Genomic DNA, 27,661 nt, shown 5'->3' with positions numbered 1-27,661 from the left:
TAGAAAATCATGTCTTCCCAAAGTAGATACGTACTCAGTATTTAGAGTTTAATTGCTTATTAAGAAAAGAAACTTTTATTTTTTCCCCCAAATATATGACTCCTTTTACCCCAGTCTACCTTCCCCATCTCCCCTTCCCTCTGGTAACCACTAATCCAGTGAAACTCTTTAATATCAGTATACTGTGAGACTTTGTTGAAAGACAGTGTTAATGTTAATATTGCGTCCAATTGTGACACTTGCAAACATAAACTATTTCTAATTAAGTGATCTTTGCTCCTAATGATGAGTCATATGATTTTTTAAACTCTTTCCTAATTTGATTATCATTATGTTGTGATTCAGTTTTAAAACTTGATTGGCCTATCTGTTTAGATCCAATCCTATGTGGACATTTTCTAAGGTAGAATTTTTTTTATTCAGATATAATTGCCATGTAACATTATGTTAGTTTTAGGTATACAACATAATGATTTGGTATATGTATATATTGTGAAATGATCACAATAAATCTGGTTAAAATCCATTACCACACATAGTTACAAATATTTTTTCTTGTGATGAAAACTTTTAAGAGTTACTCTCTTAACAACTTTCAAGTATATAATACATTATTATTAACTACAGTCACCGTGCTGTATATTACATCCTCAGGATTTATTTATTTTATTAAGCCAGAATTTTTGAGTGATTAATTTCACTGGTTAATTCATTTGGTTAAAGTATAGTGCCTTGATCATGATCGTAGGTTCAAATTATACTTGATATTTTGTTCTATTTTAGGGTAGACTGAATCCTTCACATCCTCATTCATTTAACTAGCTAAGATAATATGGCTGTGTTGACATAAAAATATTTGAGCTGCTTGATGTTGGGTCATAGCAAATCACAGATTGACAGCATCCTGGAGCCTAATATTTATGATTGAATTTATGAAAAGCAGGCTTGAAATATTTACATGTTCCCTGGATCTGTAAAAAGTATGTTGATAAAATCAGCTTAGGAAAGTTTCTTCATTTAAAAGTCACATAAAAACTAAGTCCTATATCCATCACTGTCATCCAGGATTGATTAAAAGTCATTTGTTGGACTTCATGGAAGTGAACATTAATTTTTAGAGATTTAACTTAAAATTTAATTTTAATGTTCAGGGTTTTTTTTTACATGCTTTATAAAACTGATAAAATTTATCAATCTGAGCCTTAAAAGACCTCTTACCTCTCATGGTTAGCAGTCTAGATCATGTGTTAACCACTTTTTGCAGTCATCTACCACCACATTTACTCCATTCCCTGTTCGTAGTTACTGCTCTTGGTGATTATTCATTTAGGTGATTATTGCAATGCCTTAGCCTCCTGTCCCTTTTGTTCTCCACACTGCTTCATTTATCATTACTATTACCACTCTTGCTATTAGCTATTAACTGGAGTCCATTTGTGATCTACTTCAGACTTCGTTTCCTACCACTACTTCCTGTATTTCCAGCTTACTTCCTCTAATACTTTTAAACTTCTGTGATCCTTTGTCCCACTGGGATTCATTGATCTTAATTTTTTTTGTTTCTTCTCCACTTTGTATCCTGTTTCCTTCTTACCCAGTTTCAGTTTCATGGTTAATCATCATAATCACTGTCTTGCATTTACTGTCCTTTTTCCCTTCCCTCAGTTCTTTGTTCTTTGGTCAGACCTCAACCCTGGTTAAATGTATCAGCCTTTTTATGTCTTTATCCAGTGAGAGAAAAACAGCACAAGCAGGCTGACTGGTCTCACTTTAAATCGATGATCATTAACTTGAAGTGGGCTCAGAGTGTTGCCTGCCAGTCACGCCATACTTCTAGAAGTATTCTTCCCTTAATGAGATGACTGTTCATATATCCCCAAACCTCTATTACGTCCTCTACCATTTTTTACTCTCAACTGATAACCTTGCTTCCTACTTTACTGGGAAAATTGAAGTAGCCAGAAACTAATTTCTATAAGTTTCTACTACCACAAATATACACCCACATGTATCTATGCCCATATATGCTATCTCTTCTCCTAGCTAAGGCCAACCCTTCGATTGATTAGGTCTCATCCCTTTTACCTACTTACAGACATTGTTGCAGCAATTCTTTCCTTTCTCTGTTGAATCATCAGGTTTTCCATCTCTACTGGATTGTTCCCATTAGAATGACAAATATACTGTATTTTTTTTTTTTAAATAAACAGTTCCATTAGTCCACTTTTGGCTTCCGTCCAATTCTTTTCTTTCCTTTAGAACAGAATACCTTGAAAGAATTGCCTATAGTTACCTTCATTTTTTTCTTCCATTCTTTCTTAAACCCACTTGTCTCACTTTTACCTCTATTACTTCTCCAAAACTGTTCTTCCCAGGTCTCCAGAGACCTTCTTGTTGCAAAATCCAACGGCGATTTTTTTTTTAGTCTTTGTTTTCCTTGATCTATCCATAATTTTTGACATTTATCACTCCCTCCTCCCTGAAACATTTTGTCACTTGGCTTCCAGGTAACATATTCCTCTAGTTTTCATCTACCTTTCAGTCTCTTATGCTGACTTGTCCACATCTCGCTAACTTCTAAATGTGGTATGTCGCAGGACTCAGTTCTTAGACTGCTGCTGTTTTCCATTTTCACTTATTCCCTAGAATTCATGATTTTAAATGCTATCTTTGGTAATGACTTCCAGATTTATTCTAGTCCAGACTTTTCCTCTTAACTCTAGATGTTTTTAGGTATCTCAAACTAATGTGTTTAAAACTGAGTTCCTGAAACTTCCTAAATTCTTAAATTTGCTGCTTTTCCAGTCTTTCTAATCTCATTAATGGCAGGTACATTTTTTCCAGTAGCTGGGATTCCAAAAAAGAAACTAGTATCACCCTTGACTTTTCAATTTCTCTCATATTTGGTTTATCTGCAAATTTTATTGGCTCAACCATCAAAATATATTTGATCTACTTCTCATCACCCTTACTTGCCTTCACTCTGGTCCACTGCACTGTCTTCTTATCATGATTATTGAATTAGTTTCATAACTTATCTCATTCTAGCCCTTGCTGTTCTTCAGGCTGTTTTCTTCCAGGGCAACCAGAGTGATCCTGTTAAAAATAAGTCAGATTATATGACTTCTGTAAGTCTTCCAGTGATTTCCTGTCTGCGAGTTAAAGCCATAGTCTTTGCAGTGGCCTCCAAGTCCCCACACAATATTTTACTGTTCTTGTTTATTCTGCTCTGGCCATACTTCCCTTCTTGCTATTCCTAGGAAAATCCAGGCATGCCCCCATCCCAGAGCCTTTCTTTGCACTTGTTGTTCCTTATGCTTAAAGTTCTCTTAGTCAAGATACTTACTTAACTAGCTCACTTCTTCACTTTTTTACAAGTCTTGATTACTTTTCTTGGCCTCCTATCTAAAATTTCAAACACCTTCCTCCACTCCCCAATATATTCCCTTTCTTGCTTTATTTGTTCTCCTTACTACTTATAACCATCCAACATGATACCATGTTCATTTTGTGTCTAACCCACTAGACTATAAGCACTATAAAGGCAGGATTTTTGTTTCTTTTGCTCATTGCTATCTCCACATCACCCAGAGAAGTACTAGTATGTACTTGGTGCACAATAAATATTTGTTAAATGTATGTATGTGTATGTATGCAAGGAATGTGTTAGGAAATTAGATGATCACATTTTTTCTATAGATTTTTTTGTTTGCAATCTATTTTATTTTATTATTAGTTTCAAGTATACAGTACATTGGTTAGACATTTATATAGTTTACAAAAAGACCCCCCTGATTACTCTCTCTTCCCTTTGGCTCTACACATAGCCATTACTTTACTGCTGACTGCATTCCTATGCCATGCTACCCATCCCTGTGACCAACTACTAATTTGTACTTCTTTAACCCTTCACCACTTTCTCCCAGCCCCTCACCCCACTACTTCTGGCCGTCACTAGATTGTCCTTTATATTTGTGAGTCTGTTTTCTATTAGTATGTTCTTTTTGTTCCATAGATTATGCATATAAATGAAATTACATGGTATTTATCTTTCTTTGTCTGATTTATTTCACTCGGCAGAATCACCTCTAAATCTGTCCATGTTGTTGCAGATGGTAGTATTTCATTTTTTTAATGGCCAAGTAATATTTCATTCTATATATAAACCAAACTTTATCCAGTCATCTCTTAATGGGCATTTAGGTGGCTTCCATATCTTGGCTATTGTAAATAGACCTGCCATGAACATAGGGATGCATAAATCTTTAATAATAATTACTGTTTTGGTTTTCTTCGAATAAATACCCACAAGTGCAATTGCTGGGTCAAAAGGTATATTCATTTTTAATTTTTCGAGGAACCTGCGGACTGTTTTTCATAGTGGCTGTATCAATTGGCAATCCCACCAACAGCGTATGAGGGTTCGCTTTTCTCCACATCCTCACCAACACTTGTTCTTTGGTTTACTGATGATAGCCATTCTGACATGTGAGGTGATATCTCATTGTGGTTTTAATTTACATTTTTCTAATGATTTAGTGACCTTGAGAATCTTTTCATATGTCTGTTGGTCATCTGTACTTCCTCTTTGAAGAAATATCTAGTCAGGTCTTCTGCCTATTTGTTAATTGGATTTTTTGGGTTTTTTTGTTGTTGAGTTGTATGAGTTCTTTATATATTTTGGATATTGACCCCTTATCAGATGTATCATAAGTGAATATCTTCTCCCATTCAGTCAGTTGTCTTTTTGTTTTGTTGATGGTTTCCTTTGCTCTACAAAAACTTTTTAGTTTGACGTAGTCCTATTTGTTTATTTTTACTTTTGTTTCCCCTGCCCAAAGAGATATATCTGAAAAGAAATTACTAGAGAGATTACTGCCTATGTTTTCTACTAGAAGTTTTATGGTTTGGGGTCTTACATTTAAGTTTTAATTCATTTTGAGCCTATTATATACAGGGTGAGAAGGTAGTCCCGTTTCATTGAAGAGACTGTCTTTATTCCATTGCATATTCTTGCCTCCTGTCATATATTAAATGAGCATATAGACTTCGATTTATTTCTGAGCTTTCTATTCTGTTCCATTGATAAATATATCTGTTTTTATGCCAGCATCATATTGTTTTGATCACTGTAGCCTTGCAGTATAGTTTGATATCAGATAGTGTGATACCTCCAACTCTGTTTATCCTTTTCAAGACTGCCATGGCTATTTGGGATCTTTTAGGGTTTGACATAAATTTTAGAATTATTTGTTCTAGCTCTCTGAAAAATGCCATTGGTATTTTGATAGGGATTTCATTGAATTTATAGATTGCTTTGGGTAGTATGTCCATTTTAATGATGTTGATCCTTCCTACCCTTGAGCATGGTATATGCTTCCATTTATTTGTATCTTCTTCAATTTCTTTTTTCAAATACTTATGCTTTTCTGAGAGTAGGTCTTTTACCTCTTTGGTTACTTTGATTCTCAGGTATTTTATTGTTTCTGATGCAATTGTATAAATGGGATTGTTTTCTTAATTTCCCTTTCTGAAAGTTCATCATTAGTGTATAAAAATGCAGCTGACTTCTGAATATTAATTTGTATCCTGCTACTTTACTGAAATCATTGATCAATTCTAAGAGTTTTTTGGTAGAATCTTTAGGGTTGTCTGTATATAGTATCATGTCATCTGTGAATAACGAGAGTTCTGCTTCTTCCTTTCCAATGTTGGTGCCTTTTATTTCTATTGCTGTTTTTAGGACTTACATTACAATGTTGAACAGAAGCAGTGAAAGTGGGCATCCTTGTCTTATTCCTGATCTTAAGGAAAACGCTTTTAGCCTTTCCCCATTGAGTATGATGTTAGCTGTAGGTTTGTCATATATTGTCTTTATTATGTTGAGATATGTTCCCCTCTATTTCCACTTTGCTGAGAGTTTTTATCATAAGTGGAAGCTGGATTTTGTCAAATGCTTTTTCTGCATCTATCTATATGATCATATGATTTTTTATCTTTCAATCTGTTAACACGGTGTATCACATTAATTGATTTGCAGATATTGTATCAACCTTGCATCCCAGGAATAAGTCCAACTTGATCTGGTGTATGATATTTTTAACATATTGCTGAATTAGGTTTGCTAATATTTTGTTGAGGATTTTCGCATCAATATTCATAAGAGATAGCAGCCTATAGTTTTCTTTTTTTTGTAACGTCATCTGGTTTGGGAATCAAGGTAATGATGGCCTCATAAAAGGAGTTAGGGAACGTTCCCTCTTCTTAAATTTTCTGGAAGAAAATTGAGAAGAATAGATTCTTTGAATGTTTGGTCAAAATTCACCTCTGAAGCCACCTGGTCCAGGACTTTTGTTTTTTTGGGAGTTTTTTGATTACTGATTGTATTTTGTTGGTGGTAATCAATCGGTTCAGATTCTTTGTTTCTTGACTCGATCTTGGGAGATTGTATGTTTCTAGGAATATACCCATTTTTTCCAGATTGTCCAATTTCTTGGCATATAATTATATAATTGCTTGTAGTATTTTCTTATGATCGTTGGTATTTCTGTGGAGTCCATAGTTACTTCTCTTCTTTCATTTCAGATTTTATCTATTTGAGTCCCCTCTCTTCTTTCCTTGATGAGTCTGGTTAAGGGCTTATCCTTTCAAAGAATGAGGTCTTGGTTTCATTAATCTTTTGTATTGTTTTTCTAGACTATTTCATTTATTTCTGCTCTAATCTTTATTATTTCCTTCCTTTTACTCACTTTGGGCTTTATTTGCTGTTCTTTTTCTTGTTCTTTTAAGTGTAAGGTTAGATTGTTTGAGTTTTTTCTTGTTTCTTGAGGTAGGCCTGTATTGCTGTGAATTTCCATCTTAGGACTGCTTTCGATATGTCCCATAGATTTTGAGTCATATTTTCATTTTCATTTGTCTCTAGGTATCTTTTGATTTCTTCCTTGATCTCATTGTTAACCGATTCATTGTTTAGTAGAATGTTATTTAGCTTCCATGTGTTTGTGTATTTTCCAGTTTTTTTCCTTGTTTTATACCATTGTAATCAAAGAAGACAGTCAATGTGATTTCAGTCTTATTACATTTATTAATATTTGTGTTGTGGCCTAACATGTGGTTTGTCTTGGAAAATATTCTGTGTACACTTGAGAAGAATGTATGTTTTGCTGCTTTGGAGTGAAATGCTCTGAAAATACCTATTAAATCAATCTGTGTGTCTTTTAGGCCCATTGTTTCCTTGTTTATTTTCTGTCTGGAATATCTGTTCATATGGGTCAATGGGGTGTTAAAGTCTCCTACTATGAGAGTATTTACTGTTGATCTCTCCTTTTATGTCTGTCAGTAATTGCCTTATGTTTGTAGGCGTTCCTATGTTGAGTGCACATATATTTACTAGGGTTATATCCTTGATGTATCGATCCCTTGATCATTATGTAATGCCCTTCTTTGTCTTTTATATAGCCTTTGTTTTAAAGTCTTTTTTGTCTAATATAAGTATTGCTACCCCAGCTTCCCCCCGCCCCCCCCACCGCCCCTCTTATTTGCATGAAATATCTTCTTCTATCTCTTTATTTTCAGCCTTTGTCATTTGATCTGAAGTGGGTATCTTATAGACAGCATGTACATGGGTCTTGTTTTCTTATCTATTCGGCTACCCTCTGTCTTTTGATTGGAGCACTTAATCCATTTACATATAAAGTGATTATTGATAAGTACATAGTTACTGCCATTTTATTATTTGTATTTCTTTTCACCCCCTAATTTCTTTTTTTTTTAACAGAAGTCTCTTTAACATTTCTTGTAATACTGGATTGTTGGTGATGAATTCTTTAAGCTTTTCCCTGCCTGGGAAACTCTTTATCTCACCTTCTATTTTAATTTAAAGCCTTACTGTGTAGAGTATTCGTGGTCGTAGATTTCTGTTTTTCATAACTTTGAACATTTATTGCCAGTCCCTTCTGGCCTGCAAAATTTCCATTGAAAAATCAGCATTCTTATAGGGGTACCCTTGTAAGTAACTGACTTCCTTTCTCTGGCTGCTTTTAAGGTTCTTTCTTTATCTTTGACCTTTGTCATTTTAACTATGATGTGTCTTGGTATGGGACTGTTTGAATTCCTCTTGTTTGAGACTTTTTGTACTTCCTGGACTTGTATGTCTAATTCCTTTGCCAGGTTAAGAAAGTTTTCTGTCATTTCTTCAAATAGATTTTCAGTCCCTTGCTCTGTCTCACTCTCTCTCTTCTCCTTTTGGTACTCCTATGATGCAGATACTGTTATGCTTCATGTTGTCCCAGAGGTCTCTTAAATTATCTTCTTTTTATTTCTTTCTTCTGTTCCAATTGGGTGTTTTCTGCTACCTTGTATTCGAGGTCGCTGATTCGATCTTCTGCTTCGTCCAATTAACTGCTGAATCTTTCTAGTATATTCTTTGTTTTAGTTATCATATTCTTCATTTCTGTGTGGTTTTTTTTATGGTTTCTATGTCCTTTTTTACTCTTACTCTCTCTCTGTTGAAGTTCTCATTAAGCTCATCCGTTCTCCCTCTAAATCATTAAGCATTCTTACAACCACTATTCTGAATTCTGTCTCTGGTAGGCTGCTTGCCTTCATTTCAGTTAGCTTATTTTCTGGAGTTTTCGCCTGTTGTTTCATTTGTGGCATGTTTCTTTCCTTTCTCATTTTATTAGCTTCTCTGTGTTAGGAAGATTTGTTTCATCTCTCAGCCTTGGCCAGATGGCCTTATGTGGAAGGTGTCACGTATGGCCCAGTGGCGCAATCTCCCTGATCCCCTATGCCGGAGTCTCTGGACATGATCTTTGTGTGGGTTGTGTATTATCTTCTGTAGTAGCTAAGCCTGTACTGGTGTTAGTACATAAGTGAATGAGATTAACGCTAGGGCTGGATGACTTTGGGAATTGGCTGTGCCCACAGGGATGAGCTATGTGGGGGCTGACCCCACTGAGTGGGATTTGCCCTAGCAGACTTGTGTACTTATTGAGACCACCCTTTGTGCGTACCACTTCTGAGACTAGTCTGGAGTTGCTGTGTTTTGGTCCAGTGCCAGTTTCCAGGCGCATTGGTTTACTGGGAGGGGCTCCCCAGTAGGCCAAAGTTAGCTGCTGCCTTTGATTGCTCAGGGATACCTGGTGAGAGCTACAAAGCAATCCGCAGATGGTTGCTGCCTATGCTAGATCTATAGACAAGTGGAAGAGACAGTGCTGCAGGCCACAGTCTGGTTACCCTGATTACCGGGCCTAGGGCATTTTTGCAGAAGAACCAGAGCTCCTCAAGGCCTGAGACTGCCTGTCATTTGCCCGTAAGACTCCACAACTGGAAGAGCCTCTGGGTGATATGTGCATTGGGTGCATTGGGTGCAGGGGCCCAGGAATCACCTGGATATAGAGCAGATTTCCCTCTGCCACTGCAGTGTCAGTTTACATGCCCACACTGTCTCTGTGGTTCCCTGTACAAGTATCAGATCGCAGAAAGAGCAGCCACTGCCCACCTCGGGCATGCTAACACCTAAGATCTGTTCAAGGCTTACTGAAGGTCATGGGCATGGTTTTGTGGCCCACCACAAAAGCTTCTTCTTGTTGCATGGGCTTTGCATGGGCCACACAAACTGAGTGCTATTGTTTGCTGTTGAATTCATGTCCCAAGGAAAGTGCAGGATGGACTGGGTTGCCTGTGAACAGCCTTGCCACAAATAATTTGTGGGTTAAGTGGGGCAGTGTCTCAGTGAGACACAGGGCTGTCACGCCTATACAGCACCAGATTTGCTGCCAGCTCTGAAACCACAGGCTCCCACAGACATCACATATCACTGCAAGACCTACTGCCATCTGGGATGGGCCCACAAACCCTGTGATCTGCCCAAGCAATATCGTATCGTGCTGGTAGCAGTGATCTCTTCCTCACTGTTTTCCCAGAAATTTGCTCACTGCGCTAACCGAAGTCTGTTGCCTGCACAGAATGCGCAACTCCAAACGGGCAGGGCAGAGGTAGCTGCTTGTCAACGGTCCTTGGGCACTTTGTAAATTGGATAGGGCAGGATTTCAGGGAGACAAGGGCCGTCAAGCCAGTACAGCCTCAGTTTTGCTGCAACTGCTGTGTCCGAGCATTGCCGCTGTAGTCACAGATCACAGCTGACATCTGGGGTGGTCCCACAGACCCCTGCGACCCACCCACCCCAAGTGATATTGCAGCTCTTGCAAGCAGCAGTGGTCTGCCCACACTGATTTCCCCTGAAATGCATATATAGCGCTAGCTGAGGTCTGCTACCTACACCAAATGTTGGGCCCTGGAAAGGGGCAGGATGGGGCAGCCGCCTGTTGACAAATTCGCCGCAGGCAATATAGGTTGGATAGAGCAGGCGATCTCAGGCCAGTGCACCTTCAGAATTGGCCATGCAGGGGGTGGATCTGCACAGGCAAGCTGGCGATGGACTGTAGATCGCCTCATATGGGGTTCCCAAATAAGGCACAATGGCGACTGCCTGTATAGCCCTAGTTCCAGCGCCAGGTAATGCAGTCTTTCCCTGTGTGAATCTGGCCCAAGCCTCTGTTCCACATCCAGTGCCCTGGGTGAGTGTCCATGGGTGAGAGAGCCTGTGCGTCGGCCCTTTAAATGGGCTTCTGGGATTTCACTCTCCTTCCATCTCACCCAGATGGCCAGAATCCCCTTTGATTTTTATAGTCAGATTTTTTGAGAACTCCTCTTCCCTGGGCTGGGGAGCCCCCATATTGGGCAAGGACTCCGCTCTTTCAGGGGGCTCTCTGCTACCTGGCTCTCTGTCCCTATTCTCTCCTGCCACCTGTGGGTACAGGTCCAGCCCAATTTGTGACTTTGCCCTTCCTGCTGGCTTTGACGTAGCTCCTTCTTTATATTATCAGACATACGCATTATGCTCAACTGGACTTCAGGTGATTCTCCACGTTATTTTAAAATTTGGTTATAATTTTAATGTGGACCTGACAGGAGGCGAATCCTGCTTTTACCTAGTCCACCATCCTCTCATAGATTTTTTAAAAAAATAATTACGAGCTGCCATTATTATTCTGAGGTTGAACTGTTCTTTTTCTTAAAGTTTCAGAAAATGATCAGAGCTTTGAGGTGACCATGACCGCAACCACAGAGGTGGCAGATGATGAGATTACTGAGGGTACTGTGACACAGATCCAGGTATAGTAAGTCTTTTTATTAGCTGCAAGAGGGCTCTCCTTGACATATACCTTAAGTAATAAAATGGCACAGACATGTTTGTCTGACAAAGTAGCAACCACAAAATTGAGGTAAGACTTATTACTTCATTCAGGTTTCTAAGTCCCCACATATATGAGTCTCAGAATTATAAGCAAAGTTAGTCTTTTAAATTTAATTCTCCGTAGAGTGGTTCACTTATTTTAAAACAGGTGATGCATGTGCTTCTTTATATGGAGTGATCTCACTTGAGCTGTTAAATAACTTTAAGTTTTAACTTTCCCATTATATTAGATATTGATTGGAATATGAAAGTTTTTGAGATAGTTTTACCCAGCAGATATCTGTAGTAACTGATTTAGAAAGGCTATGTGTGTTTATTCTATATGACTGGAAGCTAGTCATTTCAAACAGGTTTTAGTTATAATAGTTGTAATTGTGGTAGTTCCTTTTGGTGCCTGTAGGACTATATACATTTTATTATGTGTTTAGAAGTTGGCTAATAATCAGCCTTACTGTTTTCCTCTTATGTGAACTTCTTTGTCAAGTTATTTCTGCCAAAAGTAATTGGAATTCTTTGCTCTTTTAGCCTGAAGCTTAAATCTATTTTACGTATAAATTTATCTCTGGCAGATTGTGCCTTTCTTTTTAGTAGCTTGTCCTTTTGCTTCATCTCTTTATTTAATAAAATATTTTTGAAGTAAACAGTGGAGACATTGTACCATTATTTTTCTTATGTGAAGCATCATAGCGACCCTTGTTCAGTTAAGTACAATAGTTATAAGTTGATTTATAACATCAAGGACTAAAGACGTCTCAAGTAGGTGCACTGTCATCCTTCTCCGATAGGGAGCTTCAGAGTGGTTCCAGAGGACTGAGTCTGTGATATCCTCCACACAGCTTTGAGACAGGCTGGTGATGCTCATAATTTAACCTTGTATATCAATAGGTGATTTGGACAGGAATTTTTTCTAAGCCCTCTGAAGCAATAGAACTCATCCTTTCTTTAAAATGGGGCTTGTCAAATTCACTTCAGGTTCAGACACTAGTTTCACTTCCATTTCATTTCAGCACAATAAAAATAACTGTATACATACATATGATTTGGTTTACAACCTAGTTATAACATTGAGCAGTAGCAATGTTAGACAAGTTCTAGGCTGTTTTGTTTGAGTTATTTGCAAAGAGTTAATGAGTTATAATTTAATACTAGCCTCTTGGTTTGTTATTACCATTTTAGTGAATAAAAAACTTTTAATAATTCCGAATATATGTTTAATGAGATTAACATTAAGTCATGAACAAAAGTCAGTGTAGTTAAAAGTTCAGAAATACTCTACTTTTTTGCTGTCGTTTGGTGTTAAACCAGATGTAGCTATTTTACATAGTTTAGTAGTTAATGTACTGTGTCTCATTCTAGTAATGGGACTAGCTTGAAAGATAATTAGAAACTAAAGAAATTTCCAAATATATATAGTACTTTGTGGTTGCAACAGGTATTTGTTGGGTGAAATACTTATACTTCTAAGCCTGTACGTATTATAAACATGAAACTCTACAACTAATTTAAAAAACCAATAGCATATTAAATACTGAGTAATTTTAAAAGATTTATGCATAAAGTAGAGGAAAATGTAGGTAAAATACTATAAAACATTAATATCTACATTAAGTATAGATATCCTTCAATGTAGATAGTAATAAGTCTCTTGCTGTGTTCACTTAACTCGTTTGTTATTGACAGTGTTGAATATTTCTGTTAAAATATAATTATTTGCTTCATTAGATAGCTGTTTACATGTTTAACATTATATGACTTAAGTAATGATTGTAACTCTTCATCAGGAGAGTTTATGCCATAATGCATTAAATATTTGTCCAAAGATGGCAGTAATTCAGCATGACAGGTTTATTCCTAAGGTTCATAGAGTGCGCTTTGCTGTATAGTTAGACTCATTTTGAGAAATGGTGATTTAATACTTTTAACCAACTGATTAACATAAGAGAATATCATCTCAGGAGAGCATTTTCTACATTGTATTTCTTAAAAGTGGGTATTATATGTATCAAAGTCTTTTGATAGCTCTCTGAATCACCTTCAGGGTCAAATGTGATAGAATTATAATCTTCAGAATACAAGAGGCCTTAGACATCTATCTAGTGTTTGTTTCGATTCTCAGCTTTATAATAGCCTCTTGGTCTTTAAAAGAAAAAAATCTAAAATGTATGACACGTAAATACAGGGTTATAAAACTTTTCATACTTGTTCAGTGATTTCTAGCTTTTTGCACATGATTTTAAAAAATGCATTTATAAATACAATATATTCATTACCACTAGATATAAAAGTAAAGTAGGTGACAATAGAGATATGGTTTTTCCTCTCATTGTGCTTTGGTTGTTCAATGACAGCTTCTCTTCTTTCAAAGTGATACGGGTTTTATTTCCTCTTAAAGTTCGAATTCATTTTTTTTGCTTATTCCGTAAATAGTCCAGTCTTTGTTAGGATTACCTCTAGCCATTGACATAGCTTAGCAGTTGCTTCAGTCCAGCGACTGCACTGGGTTGAGAGATCACTAGCCATGTGACTCTCCCCTTATCCTGGTCTGCCTATGATAGGCTCCTAGCTGATACGATAGCACTGTTAGCACATCTTCCTCACTTACACTATAGCTCTGTTTAGCCCGCAGCCAACTCTTAAAAGCAGCTTTGTACCTGCAAAATTTTCAAGATTAGGTATGTCTGTCCTTAAAAATATACTCAGTGATAGTTGCATAAATATACTAAAAGGCACTGAATTGCATACTTTAAAGGCTAAATTTTATGATATGTGAATTATGCCTCACTAAAGCTTATTTTTTAACTACACATTTCTCAGTAAAGACTGCTTTAGCTGCAATAATAATAATAATAGTACCATATAGTTATTTGAGAAGAAGTATATTAGTGAGGATAGGAATCAGCTCTAGAGGTTGGCCAAAACAAAATTGTCAGTAAACAATAAGCAGACCATGATTTTGGAGTAATGTCTTTTGATTTAGCCTGTTAATCCTTTAAATTTAACAAGAGATTACATTACATATGACTAGGCAGCAATTACATGTGAGGACATTAACAATCAGTCATAACACTCAGCCCCATAATTTCCATTTTAGAGCTCATTTTACATATACAAATATACAAATGGCTTTGGATACCCTACATTGATTTAAATACTTAATGGAATCTTAGCCAATATTCAATAAAATTCAAGTCACTGGTAGAGTTACTTGCTTAAATGAAGGTCGTATTTTATTAATGTAGATAATTTTGTTTTCATACTGCCATAATAAAAACAGCAAGAAAATATGTCTTTCTATAAATATTTTTTACTATATGTAAAATAATTAAATCCTATATTACTATATTAGAGTTTTATAATGGCTTCGCATTACAAAGAGAGAGGAATCAGGTTGGGTATTAAATTAAGTTGACTTTGTTTTTTAACTTTAAGATTCTACAGAATGAGCAACTAGATGAAATATCTCCTTTGGGTAATGAGGAAGTTTCAGCAGTTAGCCAAGCATGGTTTACAACTAAAGAAGATAAGGATTCTCTGACTAACAAAGGTAAGGTATACTGTGAATTTTAGTGTCCAATGGGAAAAAAAGGAGGTAAAAAGAGCCATAGTCATCAGGATTCTGAGTTGAACCTTTATAATTGTGATTAAGTAGTTACAGTAAGTGAGCTTTTCTAAATGAATTAAATGTAGCTCCACATGACTGAATGAAACTGTGAAACAAACGTTTGCTTTTCAATAATTGATCATTTTCCTGATATAAAGTAGATTTTGTCTTATTAATTTCTGAGCAAATGCAGTGGTGGCATTTAAAAGACAGTAGTTATTGCTTATGGGAATAGGAAGTCAAGTCTTTTCAAAGGTCTACTTGCTTTGGTCCGATAAGTGGCTTACAGGCTTACTGTCACAGTGTTTATAGTGCTGCTGTGTTCATAAGGATTGCTAAGAAGCTGCTACAAGAAAATAGGGGTTGTGTATATGCCACTCTATAGTAAGGAAAGGAAGCAAAAGTAAGTAAACTGATTGTTTTTAACTACTGTGAATTCTCATTTAGAATATATTATTCATTTGCTATCTAGCGTATTGTGTTTATCTTGCCCTAGAATTTTTTGTACCTCTTGTTTTGCCCATAAAATTCATTTTTCATTGGATTTCCTCAGCACATTTGAGCTTTTCTAACATTTACATGTCTTTTTAGCAGTTCTATACTGCCGAAAGGATAAGAGGAGGTATGTTTTATCTTTAGCATTTTATTCCTCTAAGGAATAACATTTCTATAACATTGTTTTCTTTTAAAGGACACAAATGGAAGCAGGGGATGTGGTCCAAGGAAGAAATTGATATTTTGATGAACAATATTGAACGCTATCTGAAGGTATCTTATGACATATTTTTTTTGTTTCCGGACGAATTCGTTCACTGCCAATTGCAAAAAATACCAAAGCAGCATATTTATACTTAAGAGCTTTTCAATAATTTTTGTAATGGATAACTAGCTAAAGTTGCAGCTTAATAATTTTAAAATGTATGATTATAATTTTAAACAAATTTTGAATTCTCAGTTTTAAATAGCTCTACTGTTTTAATTAACCACCCTGAAGTTTAGACAAAAATCTTAATAGCTTCTCAGAACCTTAACGCCCTGCTTTTAAAGCAGCCTATAAATTAGAGTTTATTTTAGGTTTGTATTGTCTAAAGCAGCGGTCCCCAACCTCTTTGGCACCAGGGACCAGTGCTCCTATGAGAATCCAACACCTCATGATCTGAGGTGGAACTGAGGCGGTGATACTAGCACTGGGGAGCGGCTGCAAATACAGATGACACTTCACTCGCTCACCCACCACTCACTCATTCCTGCTGTTACCAGTCCACGGACTGTTACCGGTCCATGGCCTGGGGGTTGGGGACCCCTGTTCTAAAGCCTAAAGTGTGCATCTTCTTTGAATGAACATATGATATCCTATCCCTTCCCTTTAAAAAAAAAAAAAAAGTCAAAAATTTAGTTCATTTTCATATTCAGGCTTATTTTCTGGTAATTTCGTCATCCCCTTTGTTAAATGCCTGTTGAACACAGTATTTTTGAGGCACTGGAAATACAACTTGCCTTAACATGATTTTGAAAAGCAACAATCCATTTGGGAATCCTAAAAACAGATAAAGAATGATACAAGGCTTTGTACCATGTGAGTGATACATGTTGTAAATTCTGCATGAGATCAGTAGAGGAAGAGTTTATTCTCAGGTTTAGGAAAGTTGTGGAAAATATTTAGAAGAGCAAGAATTTAAGCTGAGTCTTTAAAAAAGGGGTAGAACTTAGGCTAAAATAGAACTGGAGGGAACAACAGGAGTAAATGCTGAGCACCAAGGAATCAGGGTCAAACCCAGACCACATTAACTCCTTTTACTTGAACCAAAATAATTAGCCTACAGAAATTAGCATTTGAAGTCCATACTGAAGAATTAGAACTCTGCCCTACAGGAAATGAGAAAGACTAGTAGTACCTTAGTTAAGAGTGAGAGGTTGGTGAGTAAATCTGTGCTCTTCTCAGGGAAATCTTCAGAGGCTTGCTGTCCCAGAAATGGAGTTAGATTCAAATAGTGCATGTTCTAAATGTAGACCATTAGCAGTGTTTGGGAATGGGAGGTGTACGGTATTTATTTAACTATTCTGCTATTGTTTGATACTTAGATTATTTATAATTTTTCACTATTATATATTGCTGCCTAGAATATCCACATTCTTAAGCTTAATTTTAAGCTGCATCCTTCCCAAGCTAAGCTTCATAAACTATAAAGAGTTAAAACCTTCATTCTTTCTTAACCGTTTCAAGAGTTAAATTCAGTGACCATTAAAAATGTATCCAGAAGTGTATTAAAGTTGGCCACTGGTCTCATAACACTTTAGTTAAAACTGGAAAGATGCATGGGTTTAGATAACGCAGTAATGAGTAAGAACACTGAACTTTGAGAATTAAGCAGCTGATTTCTTTTCTAGGGGATTGGAGATGATCTCCAAGGTCCCTTCCAGCTATTTGATTAAAGGGAATAAATACGATTAAAATTCGAGACTTTTTAGATGACCATTTTAGTTGACCAGGTGAGCATACCTAGAGGACTTTGTTAGTGGTGGAAATAGAATTGGCAGGGAAAGCAGATAAGCAAATAGTCTCTAAGGAAACCTGGTGACTGGATGTTGGGGGAGAAGGAAAATGGGGAGTTGTAATCACTTAAGAGTTTTCATTTTGGATGATTGGGAGACTGATGATAGGAGTGGCAGGAACAGGAAACGACCAAAAAGATGTACTGACCATGGAAAAAGATCATTTATACCCATCTCTTAATTTACACAGTATTTTTTTTACAAGAGTTTTTTGTATACAGTAAATATGCCTGCTCCCCCTTTAGACAGACTTGTTATATGCAGTTTACATTTGTGGGGTCTCATTTTACATGATTCTTTTCCATTTCCATTATTGGCTATTACTCTTTCTAAAAAACAGTAGCTTAACTTAGCAATGTATAGAGAGCTAATACTAACACACAACTATTAATGATCTTCCCATTAATTGGATGGCAAATAAAAAAGCAGGGGTGACTACTAATGTGTTTCGGGACTGGTTTTACAAATGTTTTTTTGTAGAAGCTGAAAATTATATGAAAGAAAAATGTCTTTCTTTTAAGATACTTTTAGATAATTAACTTGGTCATCCATACAATTAGAACATCCAAATATGAAAGTCGTATATTTGCCACCAAATAAAACTTTCTTGATCCAACCTTTAGATCAAGGCATTATTTCCACCTTTAAGGTTAATTATATGAAACAGTTTTAGTGATATTTTTAATAAACTTGAAGATAATGAATCACAGTTATAGAAGGCTTGAATAAATACACAAATTTAAGTTGTATCAAGAATATTGCTTTAGCTTTGAGTGATGTAAAGCTGTCAATTTTAAATGCTTGCTGGAAAGCTATATGACCATAAGTGCTTGTACCAGGGAATACGGTTTCAACAACTAAAGAAGGATTAAGTGGCATTATTAATTGGCCTATTTTGGCTTATTTTTTTAGTGGTTTTTTTCCGTGCCGGTGGACTCTCTACATGGTTTTCTTCTGTGTAAAAACATGATATGTGGAATGGATATTCCGCATAAATCAAGGGACGATTGTATTTGGTTTTGATTTTTGATCATGGTTGTTATTACATGGTTCTCTTCTAAGAAGGAGCCTTTTTAAACTAATTAGATGTAATATGGGTAAAAGGATCAATGAAAATAACTGCTATGAGCAAAACAAAAAAATGCAGAACCTTTTTATCTTACTATATAGTCATTCCACAACACAGAGCTTTCCTTGCATGTAGGTAGGTGCCCAGTAAATATTTAGATTTAATTGTTTACAAAATTGAAATTGCATAAACAAAAGAATTTTAGAAAAGATTTTAAAATTTAGAAACTTTCTGCTGGTAAGTTATTATGGACTTCATACATTAAAAAGAGTATAAAATGTACATCAGTATAATTTTACCTGTTTTTGAAATTTATATAAATAAATTTCTATGGGTATTATGTAACTTTTGTTAGATATGATTTTGAAATTAATGCCCTGTTGATTTGTTTCGCTGTATTTCATTGTGCAGATATGTGCACTGTAAGTTACCCCTTTTATAGTGAATGGTCATTTGGTTCGATTCCTTTTTTATTATTAATTTGTGCAAATCTGGTGAGTTTGAATGATATTTTATTATGGTTTTAATTTATATTTCTCTGATTACATAGTTTTATATGCTTATTGGACATTTGTGTTTCCTCTTTCAAATTCCTGTTTGTGTCTTTCACCAATTTTTCTATGGGTTTTTTCTTTTGCTAGATGTTCTTAATGAATGCTGGATACTGATGGTTTTTTGGTTGTGTTACAGATATCTTGTCCCAATTTTGTGGCCTGTCATTTTCTTCTCTCTAGGTGACATCTGATGAAAAAAGATTCTTAATTTCAATATCAAAATTAATCCTCTTTTTAATATTTTGCATGTTTTTTAAAGAAATCCTCCCCTGCATCAAAAGGGCATGCAGATATTCTCATATAGTATTTTATAAAAGTTTTACAGTTTTGCCTTTCACTCTGATTTCTTTTTCCTGTAAGTGTGAGATAGGATTTCAGTGTGTTGTTGTTTCTGTGTGGATGATAATCGTCACGGCATCATTATGGAATGTTAGTTTTTTCCCAATCTCCAGTGTCCATTCTGCCTGAGATCAGGCTTCCATGGATTCATTTCTAAATTTGTTCCCAAGTTTTGTTTGTTGATACCTGCATTAATACAGCACTATCTTCAGAAGTCCCAATATCTGATGGAGCAAGTCTCTTATTGAATTGTTCTTGGCCCTTTGCTCTTCAGTTGTAAATGTAGAATCAGCTTGCAGAGAATGAAAAACTCGTGGAATTTTTATTGGAATTGCATTGAATCTGTGTATCAATTTGAGGAGAATTAACATCTTTACAAGATTTCATCTTCTTCCTAAGGAACATTGTTTAGATTTCCATTTTAGCTAGTTCCTTTGTAATATCTTTCATTAGTTTTTTCCTCCATAAATGACTTGCATAACATGCCTAAGATTTAGTCCTAATGCTCTTAATTTTGATACTATTATAAATGAGAACTTTTTTATGAGCTTTGTATATAAATGCAAATGTCTATATATTGATTTTGTAAGCACTAACCTTGCTAAATACTGTTTTATTTTTAAATGAAATTTTTTCATAGATTTTTGGGTTTATAAATGTATATATGTATGTATATATAGATGTCATTATCTGTAAATGATTCTTTTCCAATCTTTATACTTTTTATATATTTTTCTTTTATCATTTTACAAATCTAACTTGCTAGGAGTGTTGTCAAATGTGAATGTTGAATTTTATGCTCTTTCCACATTGATTGACATTTTACATTCTTTTCCATAAATATACTCACGTGACTAATTACAGTAATAATTTTTCTGAAATTAACACAAACTTGTATTCCTGGAATGAGTTCACTTTTTGCATTGATTATTAACCTTTTTATACATTGCTGGGTTCAGCATGCTAAAATATTTTAAGGACTTGGGATATCTATGTTAATGAATGAGCTTGACTTGAAAATTATTTTCTGAAACTGTGCTTGTCTGCTTTTGCTATCGAGGTTATGCTAGCCTAGTAAAATGAATGAGAAAGTGTCCCCCCCCCCCTTTTTTTTTAATCTTTGCTCTGGAATAGTTTAAAATCAGAATTATGTTTTTCTTGATTATTCGATAGTATTTACCTATAAAGTAGTCATCTGGGCCTGGGGTTTTCATTATGGGAAAATTATTAATAATTTATTAAATTTTCTTGACGGTCTATGCTTATTAGATATCTGAGTCAGTTTGGTAAGTTGACTTTTTCTAGGAATTCATTTTATATAAGTTTTCAAATTTATTGCCATAAAATTTTCATCATGTTCAGTTGTCTAATCTCTGTAACATCTCTACTTAGGCCACATCTTTTCACTTCTAATGTTATCTCCCCCCCCGCCCACCCATAAATTTATTTTTGTATTAGTCTCAATGGATCTTTTTAAAGAAATAATTTTTAGCATTGCTTATGCTTTCTATTTTTTGTTTTCTGAATTTATTAATTTTGTTCTTATGACTTTCTTCCTCTACTTTCTTTAGATCTTAATATTTTATAATTTTAAAAGGGGTTAACAAAACTCAACTTTATTGAATTATATACAATTTATTTTTGGACCATTTAAGTATCACTTATCATGCAACATTTTGAAGTTTATATTTTACTTATTAATGAATTAGCAATACATTATTTTTGAAATGCCATTGATGATCTTTAATATTAAAAAAAAAACTTTTAAAAAGCATAGTATATCCATAATGCATTTTATCATTAATCCCTAAATCAAAGAAATGTAACCCATTTAGGCACGCGGAATAAAAGATGCTACAGAAATCATCTTTGAGATGTCAAAAGACGAAAGAAAAGATTTCTACAGGACTATAGCATGGGGTCTGAACCGGCCTTTGTTTGCAGTTTATAGAAGAGTGCTCCGCATGTATGATGACAGAAACCATGTGGGAAAGTATGAAACCTTGTAATGCTGCATGATTTCATGTAATTAGGAGAAATACTTAAGGAACTACTTTTAAAAATAGTTGTGATCAAAGCCTTAATTGGAGACAGCTATTCTATGAATTGCTGTTGAGTTATATTACTCCAGGTCTATGTTGTCAATATGGTGAAGCCTCGTTATAATAATGTCTCTTTTAGAAATTAGAATCTATTCCAAATCACTTTACATAGGTTTAAGACTTACTGACTTAATACATCAAAGTCTGCTTTGTAGTGAAGTACCGTTATAAAAACCATCATAGTGGTTAAAGATTTAGGAATTGTGCAAAGAATTCTATAAATTGGTAACATTTTTCCTGTTCATTTTTATAGTATAGCATTTCCTAGTTCAGTGACTTTTTTTTAGTCCAAAGTAGAAAATAACTAAATTTCATAATATAATGCATGGATTTCTGTGATAGGTAGCATGGGAAGGCATCATATTTTCAATGCAATGATTATATGGTGTTATTGACATATTTTTCTCTTTAGGAATTTGAGGTGGTAGTAGTATGACTAATTAGATACTGCTTTTAAGAAGAGCATTGCATTGACTATATCAAGTACCTCCTTACTTAAAAAAGAGAGCCTATGCATTGGAGCTACACTATGTCAGATGTCCACACGTAGATAGAGAAAATGAAGAGAATTTAAATTTTTCAATGCTTTGTGAGAATTTACCATAGATTTTCTTTTTAGCTCTGGTTTACAGTGTCACCACTGAGTCATTCAGAATAGCTGTTAGAGTTCCTGAAACCTAACTTTGAAATAAGGAAAGAGGAAGCATAGGAGCAAATATGTCTTAATTATTGAATTTTTTTAAAGAAGATCATAAAGTGCTCACTTTTCTTGTAGCTAATAGTATTTATTTTTTAAAAAGAAAATAGAAGCATTAATTTTTATTACTCTACTTTGAAATTGCTTACTTTAAAAATATTATCAATATGCTAAGTGACAACATTTGACTCTAAGTGAAATTCTGGTTTTTATTAAGATTTTTGGCATTCTTTGTTTTAATTGATCTTTTGTTTTAAATTTCTTTAAATTTCTAGATATACACCTGAAGAAATTGAAAAGCTCAAGGAGTAAGTTTAAAGACTTTTATTCATTAATCCTGATTGTTGGATTTTCATTTTTGTTTTTTTTTAATGTCTTGTATTTTAAAAGTTTTACTTTGAAATGTCAAGAATTTTTGGTAGACTGGTATAATTTAATCCTGCTGTTAATGATTGACCATTAAAAGAATTTATCAGATCCATACCTGCACAGAGTAACCATGCCCATAAATTTAGTCTCCTCCTAGCGTCAGTTAATAAATAAAATGTGTCTTTACACCACTGTTAGGGGTTACAGAAGAGATCAAATATGGCCATTCTTGGTGGCCTGAAGTCTAAATTTGGGGAGCTTATATACCAGGATCAAAACCAGGATTGTGCTACATGGCTTTAGTTAGAATGGTGACTTGGCAGTGTTTCACTTAATGCCCGGGCTAACTCTACTTTATAAAGGCTATTTCACAGGAAACACAATTTTGCTTCATTGAATTAGGACCTTATAGTGAGGATTAATGGATTATGTGGATCATGAAAATACTGAAGGTTGGCCCTATTTATGATAATAAGGACTTGTGAAACTTTTTCAGATATCTAAGAACTTGTTAGGAGTATTCAAAAGGGAAAAATCTGGGGATTGCCTGGGAGATTGTATCAGTAACCTGAGGGGAAATTTGGTCTTTTTTGAACACATATCCAAGTTACTTATTTCTTCTCTGACCCAGGAAAAAGGCAATTGCTGCCTGTTTTTTTTTTCACCCACAGACAACTGTGGACCCCAAAAAAGGCCACACTTTCAAACTTTGGCTCTCAAAGTATTGCTGCCCACAACTTCCAAACCAGTCAAATGGGAAGAAGAAGAATGAAGAATAAATGATGAAATTAAAAGGGAGAAAACAGTTGAACCAAATGCTGATTGGCAGACTCTTGTTTTAGGCTCCGGATAAAGCATGGCAATGACTGGGCAACAATAGGGGCGGCGCTAGGAAGAAGTGCATCTTCCGTCAAAGATCGGTGCCGACTGATGAAGGATACTTGCAACACAGGTACTGTGAGTGCTGCGGGTGGTGTTTTTTTTTGGTCACCATTTGAACGTCCTGCCCCTTCAGATACCGCTTTCTCTTCTGTTCTGGAAAGAATTTGTAATTCAGTTTAGTTCAAATTTTTTCTAGTCTTTTTCTTCAAGGTGAATAGACCAACTAATCCTTTATTTTTGTGCTTTTGTGTAGTAACATTGTTCACAGAGACACAACATCTTGGTTTCAAAGGTTTTAGGTCTAGCTTGTTGCCATTTTGTAGCAATTCAGAACTGCTTCAGTTGGAAAAGTATTTATTTTTAAGGATTATATACAGGTATTTTTAAGGCAAATATACAGGAAGTAATTTTAATTTAAACTCATCTAACAGTTGAACTTTTGTTAACAACAGCTTATCAACTTATGTTTATGAAAAACTTTAGTTTGGCAGGTCCCAATTTAGGAAGAAGCTGTATTCCAAAGCTTTGTTTGTGCTTATTTTAAACTCAAAGCATGGAAAAAAACTTGTGATTACTGTTTCCGTCCCCAGACCAGACCGCAAATGCCTATTTAACTCTTTTTGATTAGAAATGTACCAATGAATGTACTATTAAACCTAACTTTTATGACCAGCAATGGTATTTAGGCTCTGCCACTAAACTCTCACTTAACCTTTGTGAACCTCAGTTTCCTCTGTAAAATAAAGATATTAGAATAGGTGATCTCATAGTTAGTTCTCTTTTAGCCCTAATATTCTTTGAAGGCTCTACAGTCTATGATCAGTCTTTCAATAAGAAAAATAGTTCTCAAGTTGAGACTGAGTGTCCAGGAAAAATATTTTCTATCCTCACCCTCCAACCCTGCTAAAGTGGAATCAGTAATGTCTCCTGTTTAGCCACTCCACCAGCACTATTACCTCAAGGCAATGAGGACATATATTCCACCAACTCTGTCATTCTGAGGTAAATGAGAACTTAATGAATGAAGCAGGAATGGAAGCTTTAGATTTAGGACAGACCTTAGTTTCATGTAAGGTGCTATGAGTACAGAACCCCTTTTGTTACTGTAATTTGGAAAAACTGCTCTTTCTTGATTGCCAGCCTGAGGAGGATTGATCTGCCTGTTACCTTTCCATGTATTGTTTCTGATCAGGAGTTCTCTGTTGTACCACGCTGTAAGCCAGCACAGTCTGATTTTTCCCTTCCTTTCTTACCATGCTAAACTAGGAGAACAGGACTTTGTTTTCAATCCATGATATCCAGACCTTTGCCTACCACATCATAGACAGTCAATACATTCTTGTTGAACGAACAAATCCTCGAAGCAAGCACATAGCCTTTTTTAATTTTTCTAGAAGTTTTTAGTTACTGGTAATAAAATGAAAACAGAAATGAAAGGGATTTTATTTTTAAAGGTTCTCTTTTTTTCCTGGTTTTCTACTCAAGCTCCTTAAGAAAAGACCAAAAGGAACATTTGATGTTATTAATAGGTGTATGGGTTTAGGAAAACCTGGAATAGAAATACATGTGAATACCAGTCTCAGTTTCATCACAGCTTGGAGTTGGGATAGCAGGGAAAAGAGATGGTATAAATTTATTTTTTTTACCAAAATGGGTAAGAGGCCATAGATGTTATTCCATTTATCCCTTATCATTCATTCCTAGAAGGAATGGTCTCTATTGAGCCTATTACACTTCCACAAAGCAGAGAATCTTTAGTGAAACTGAGAAAAAAGTATGAGTTTTCTGTGTCCATCAAGCCATGAAGGAAGCTCTTCTTACTCAGGACTTAGTATAACTTGAGAGCACAGAATTCCTTCTAGTTATATTTAGAGTAGTTTTTCTTAAAGAGTCAATGCTTTCTATTAGGATCCTGTATTTTCTTTTGTACCAAGAACTTTACTAGACTAGTGAAATGTAACTGTATTACTAAGTATATGCAGTTTCTTACCCGAGGGTCATTTGGAAATGTTTTTAGTACTGTTGCATACTTCCCATCCTTGGAAATACAGGGCTGAGTCTGATTTGCAAAAAAAAAAAAAAAAGGTAGCAGTAGTAGTCTGGATGATTTCCTTTTTTCAGGGAAGTGGACAGAAGAAGAGGAAAAGAGACTTGCAGAGGTGGTCCATGAATTGACAAGCACTGAGCCAGGTGACATAGTCACACAAGGTGTGTCTTGGGCAGCTGTGGCAGAACGAGTGGGTACCCGCTCAGAAAAGCAGTGTCGTTCTAAATGGCTGAATTACCTAAACTGGAAACAGAGTGGAGGTACTGAGTGGACAAAGGAAGATGAAATCAATCTCATCCTCAGGTTTGTGTCCTCAAATCTCTTAATGACAAAAGTTCCTTAATTGCTATGGGTGTGTCTTGATTGATTTTTCTCTTTGGTTTCCCTAGATGCTTAATGTCCAAAAAGCATCCTTTCCATAAAGAGCCACTGTTTAGATCCTAAGTATTTTATATTGAGCTCTTCGTTTTGTGTTTGTGCCTTTTTAGTGAGTGTAGTGCTCATGCAAAGTACCAGATAGGAGGTGTGGAGACTGAAGTCCTCTCTATTCCTACAGAACAAGTATGGCACAGGCCGAGGCAGTGCAGCTTTTCCACTGTCCCACCCATGTGCCTCAGTCCTAGCCGAGGGGGCCATACTGAAGGTAAGAGGGCCATTCAGTCTCCATGCCCTTCAGTCTTTGGCTAAGATTGCCAAGAAGGGGGCCCAGTCGGCAGTTAACCGCACCTTCAAACTAGACTAAATCAGATACTTCCATTTCATACATATCCAAAAAAGCTTTAAGGTAATAATCCTAAGCTAATTTTTTAAATTAGTTGGTTTAACTATTAAGACTTAGTGACTCAAATGGGCAAAAATATAAGAAAATACTTGAGACACTGAATAGCAGCAATTGTTGCGGATAGTTCTCTACTGAAAACCAAAATCAGCATGACAGTTAAAGCTAAAAAACAAACCATTAAAAACCCACATTTAGTTGTGTTTTTTTGGGGGGCGGGGGGACATTCTTTTGGTGGGGTTTTCTGGTTTTGGTTGCTGCTGGAATATTGTTTTTGTCTTGTCATTTTGTTTTGGATTGCTTTTAATAGTTTTTTTCAACTAGTCACTTTTAGCTCATTTCTAAACATTTATTTTGCAAATGGAAAAGCTCAGATGCAGGAAATAACTATAACACACTATAAAACATTGCAGAACACTAAACCTGTTCTTATCCTTTTTAACCTTTAGCTACTCCCTTTCCTTCACAGTGCTTCATCTGGTTTATTTATGGTTCAGCCCATTGGTTGTACCATTAGCAAAAGGCTGTTGCTGGTGGTATTTCATAACTCTTAGCTCTCGAAGCAGGTCTACAGTCCTGGAATCCTCTCCCATGCAACTTAACAGCATGTCAGTGACAACCTGTCATTTCTGTTATCATCAGTGCCATCATGTGTAGAGTCAAAGGAGGGTTCTTATTGAGAAATAAATTAACATCTAACAGATGCTTATTTGTAATCTGTAGGATAGCAGAGCTTGATGTAGCTGATGAAAATGACATAAACTGGGATCTGTTAGCAGAAGGATGGAGCAGTGTCCGTTCACCACAATGGCTTCGAAGTAAATGGTGGACCATCAAAAGGCAAATTGCAAACCATAAGGATGTTTCATTCCCTGGTAATGTATTATTTGCTAAAGTCCTTCCCTTGTCTTAACCATATTTACTCCTTGGGAGTTAGAGATTAGAAGTTCTTTGCCTCAGCTAAAGATATGAATCATAAATTTTCACTTAAACCTGTGCTTTATTTCTCTGGAAAATAAGAGTTGATATGATTTGTAATTTTCAAAGCACCTAAGATAAAAATATACACATTTACACACATTCATTTATTCTCTCACATAAACTATGAAGAGGAACTAAATTTTACATATATTTTTTTCATTGCGTACAAAGAGGTATTTCTGAAAACTTAAGTTTAAATCAATTTTTATTTTTATAAGTTGAATAATTTCAAATATCTTAACTGAGTTTATGTAGAGAAATTCTGTGATTTATTGTATAGAACAAAGGCTGTGTAAATTTCTGATTTCATTTTTGTAAATCTAGAGATCTTAAGTTGGGTTTGCATGAGGCATAGCATACTTTTCACTTCATCATCTGCTGTGCACTTGGACACTAAACTAAGTTGTACAGTCTGTTTAAGTAATCAAA

The 27,661-nt window shown here is 35.4% G+C and overlaps 1 protein-coding gene across 6 annotated transcripts in view; it reads left to right on the top strand.

Moving 5' to 3' along the window:
* Positions 1-27,661, top strand: part of DMTF1 (cyclin D binding myb like transcription factor 1) — a 50,235-nt gene that overhangs the window by 13,225 nt on the left and 9,349 nt on the right. For 4 of the 6 annotated variants that reach the window (XM_011364239.2, XM_023533458.1, XM_011364266.2 and 1 more), the window contains 8 exons: positions 11,084-11,178; positions 14,690-14,804; positions 15,553-15,629; positions 21,212-21,369; positions 22,451-22,483; positions 23,387-23,496; positions 25,548-25,776; positions 26,975-27,126. In XM_011364239.2, the coding sequence (XP_011362541.1) occupies positions 11,084-11,178; positions 14,690-14,804; positions 15,553-15,629; positions 21,212-21,369; positions 22,451-22,483; positions 23,387-23,496; positions 25,548-25,776; positions 26,975-27,126 (969 nt within the window). The remainder of the gene's footprint in view (positions 1-11,083; positions 11,179-14,689; positions 14,805-15,552; positions 15,630-21,211; positions 21,370-22,450; positions 22,484-23,386; positions 23,497-25,547; positions 25,777-26,974; positions 27,127-27,661) is intronic. The other 2 variants (XM_011364257.2, XM_011364248.2) reach the window with 1 other exon arrangement.

This window comes from Pteropus vampyrus, unplaced genomic scaffold (assembly GCF_000151845.1).
Source record: "Pteropus vampyrus isolate Shadow unplaced genomic scaffold, Pvam_2.0 Scaffold4, whole genome shotgun sequence".
Taxonomy (NCBI): Eukaryota; Metazoa; Chordata; class Mammalia; order Chiroptera; family Pteropodidae; genus Pteropus; species Pteropus vampyrus.
The sequence above is the reverse complement of the archived record's forward strand: the minus strand, read 5'-3'. Positions and strand labels throughout refer to the sequence as shown.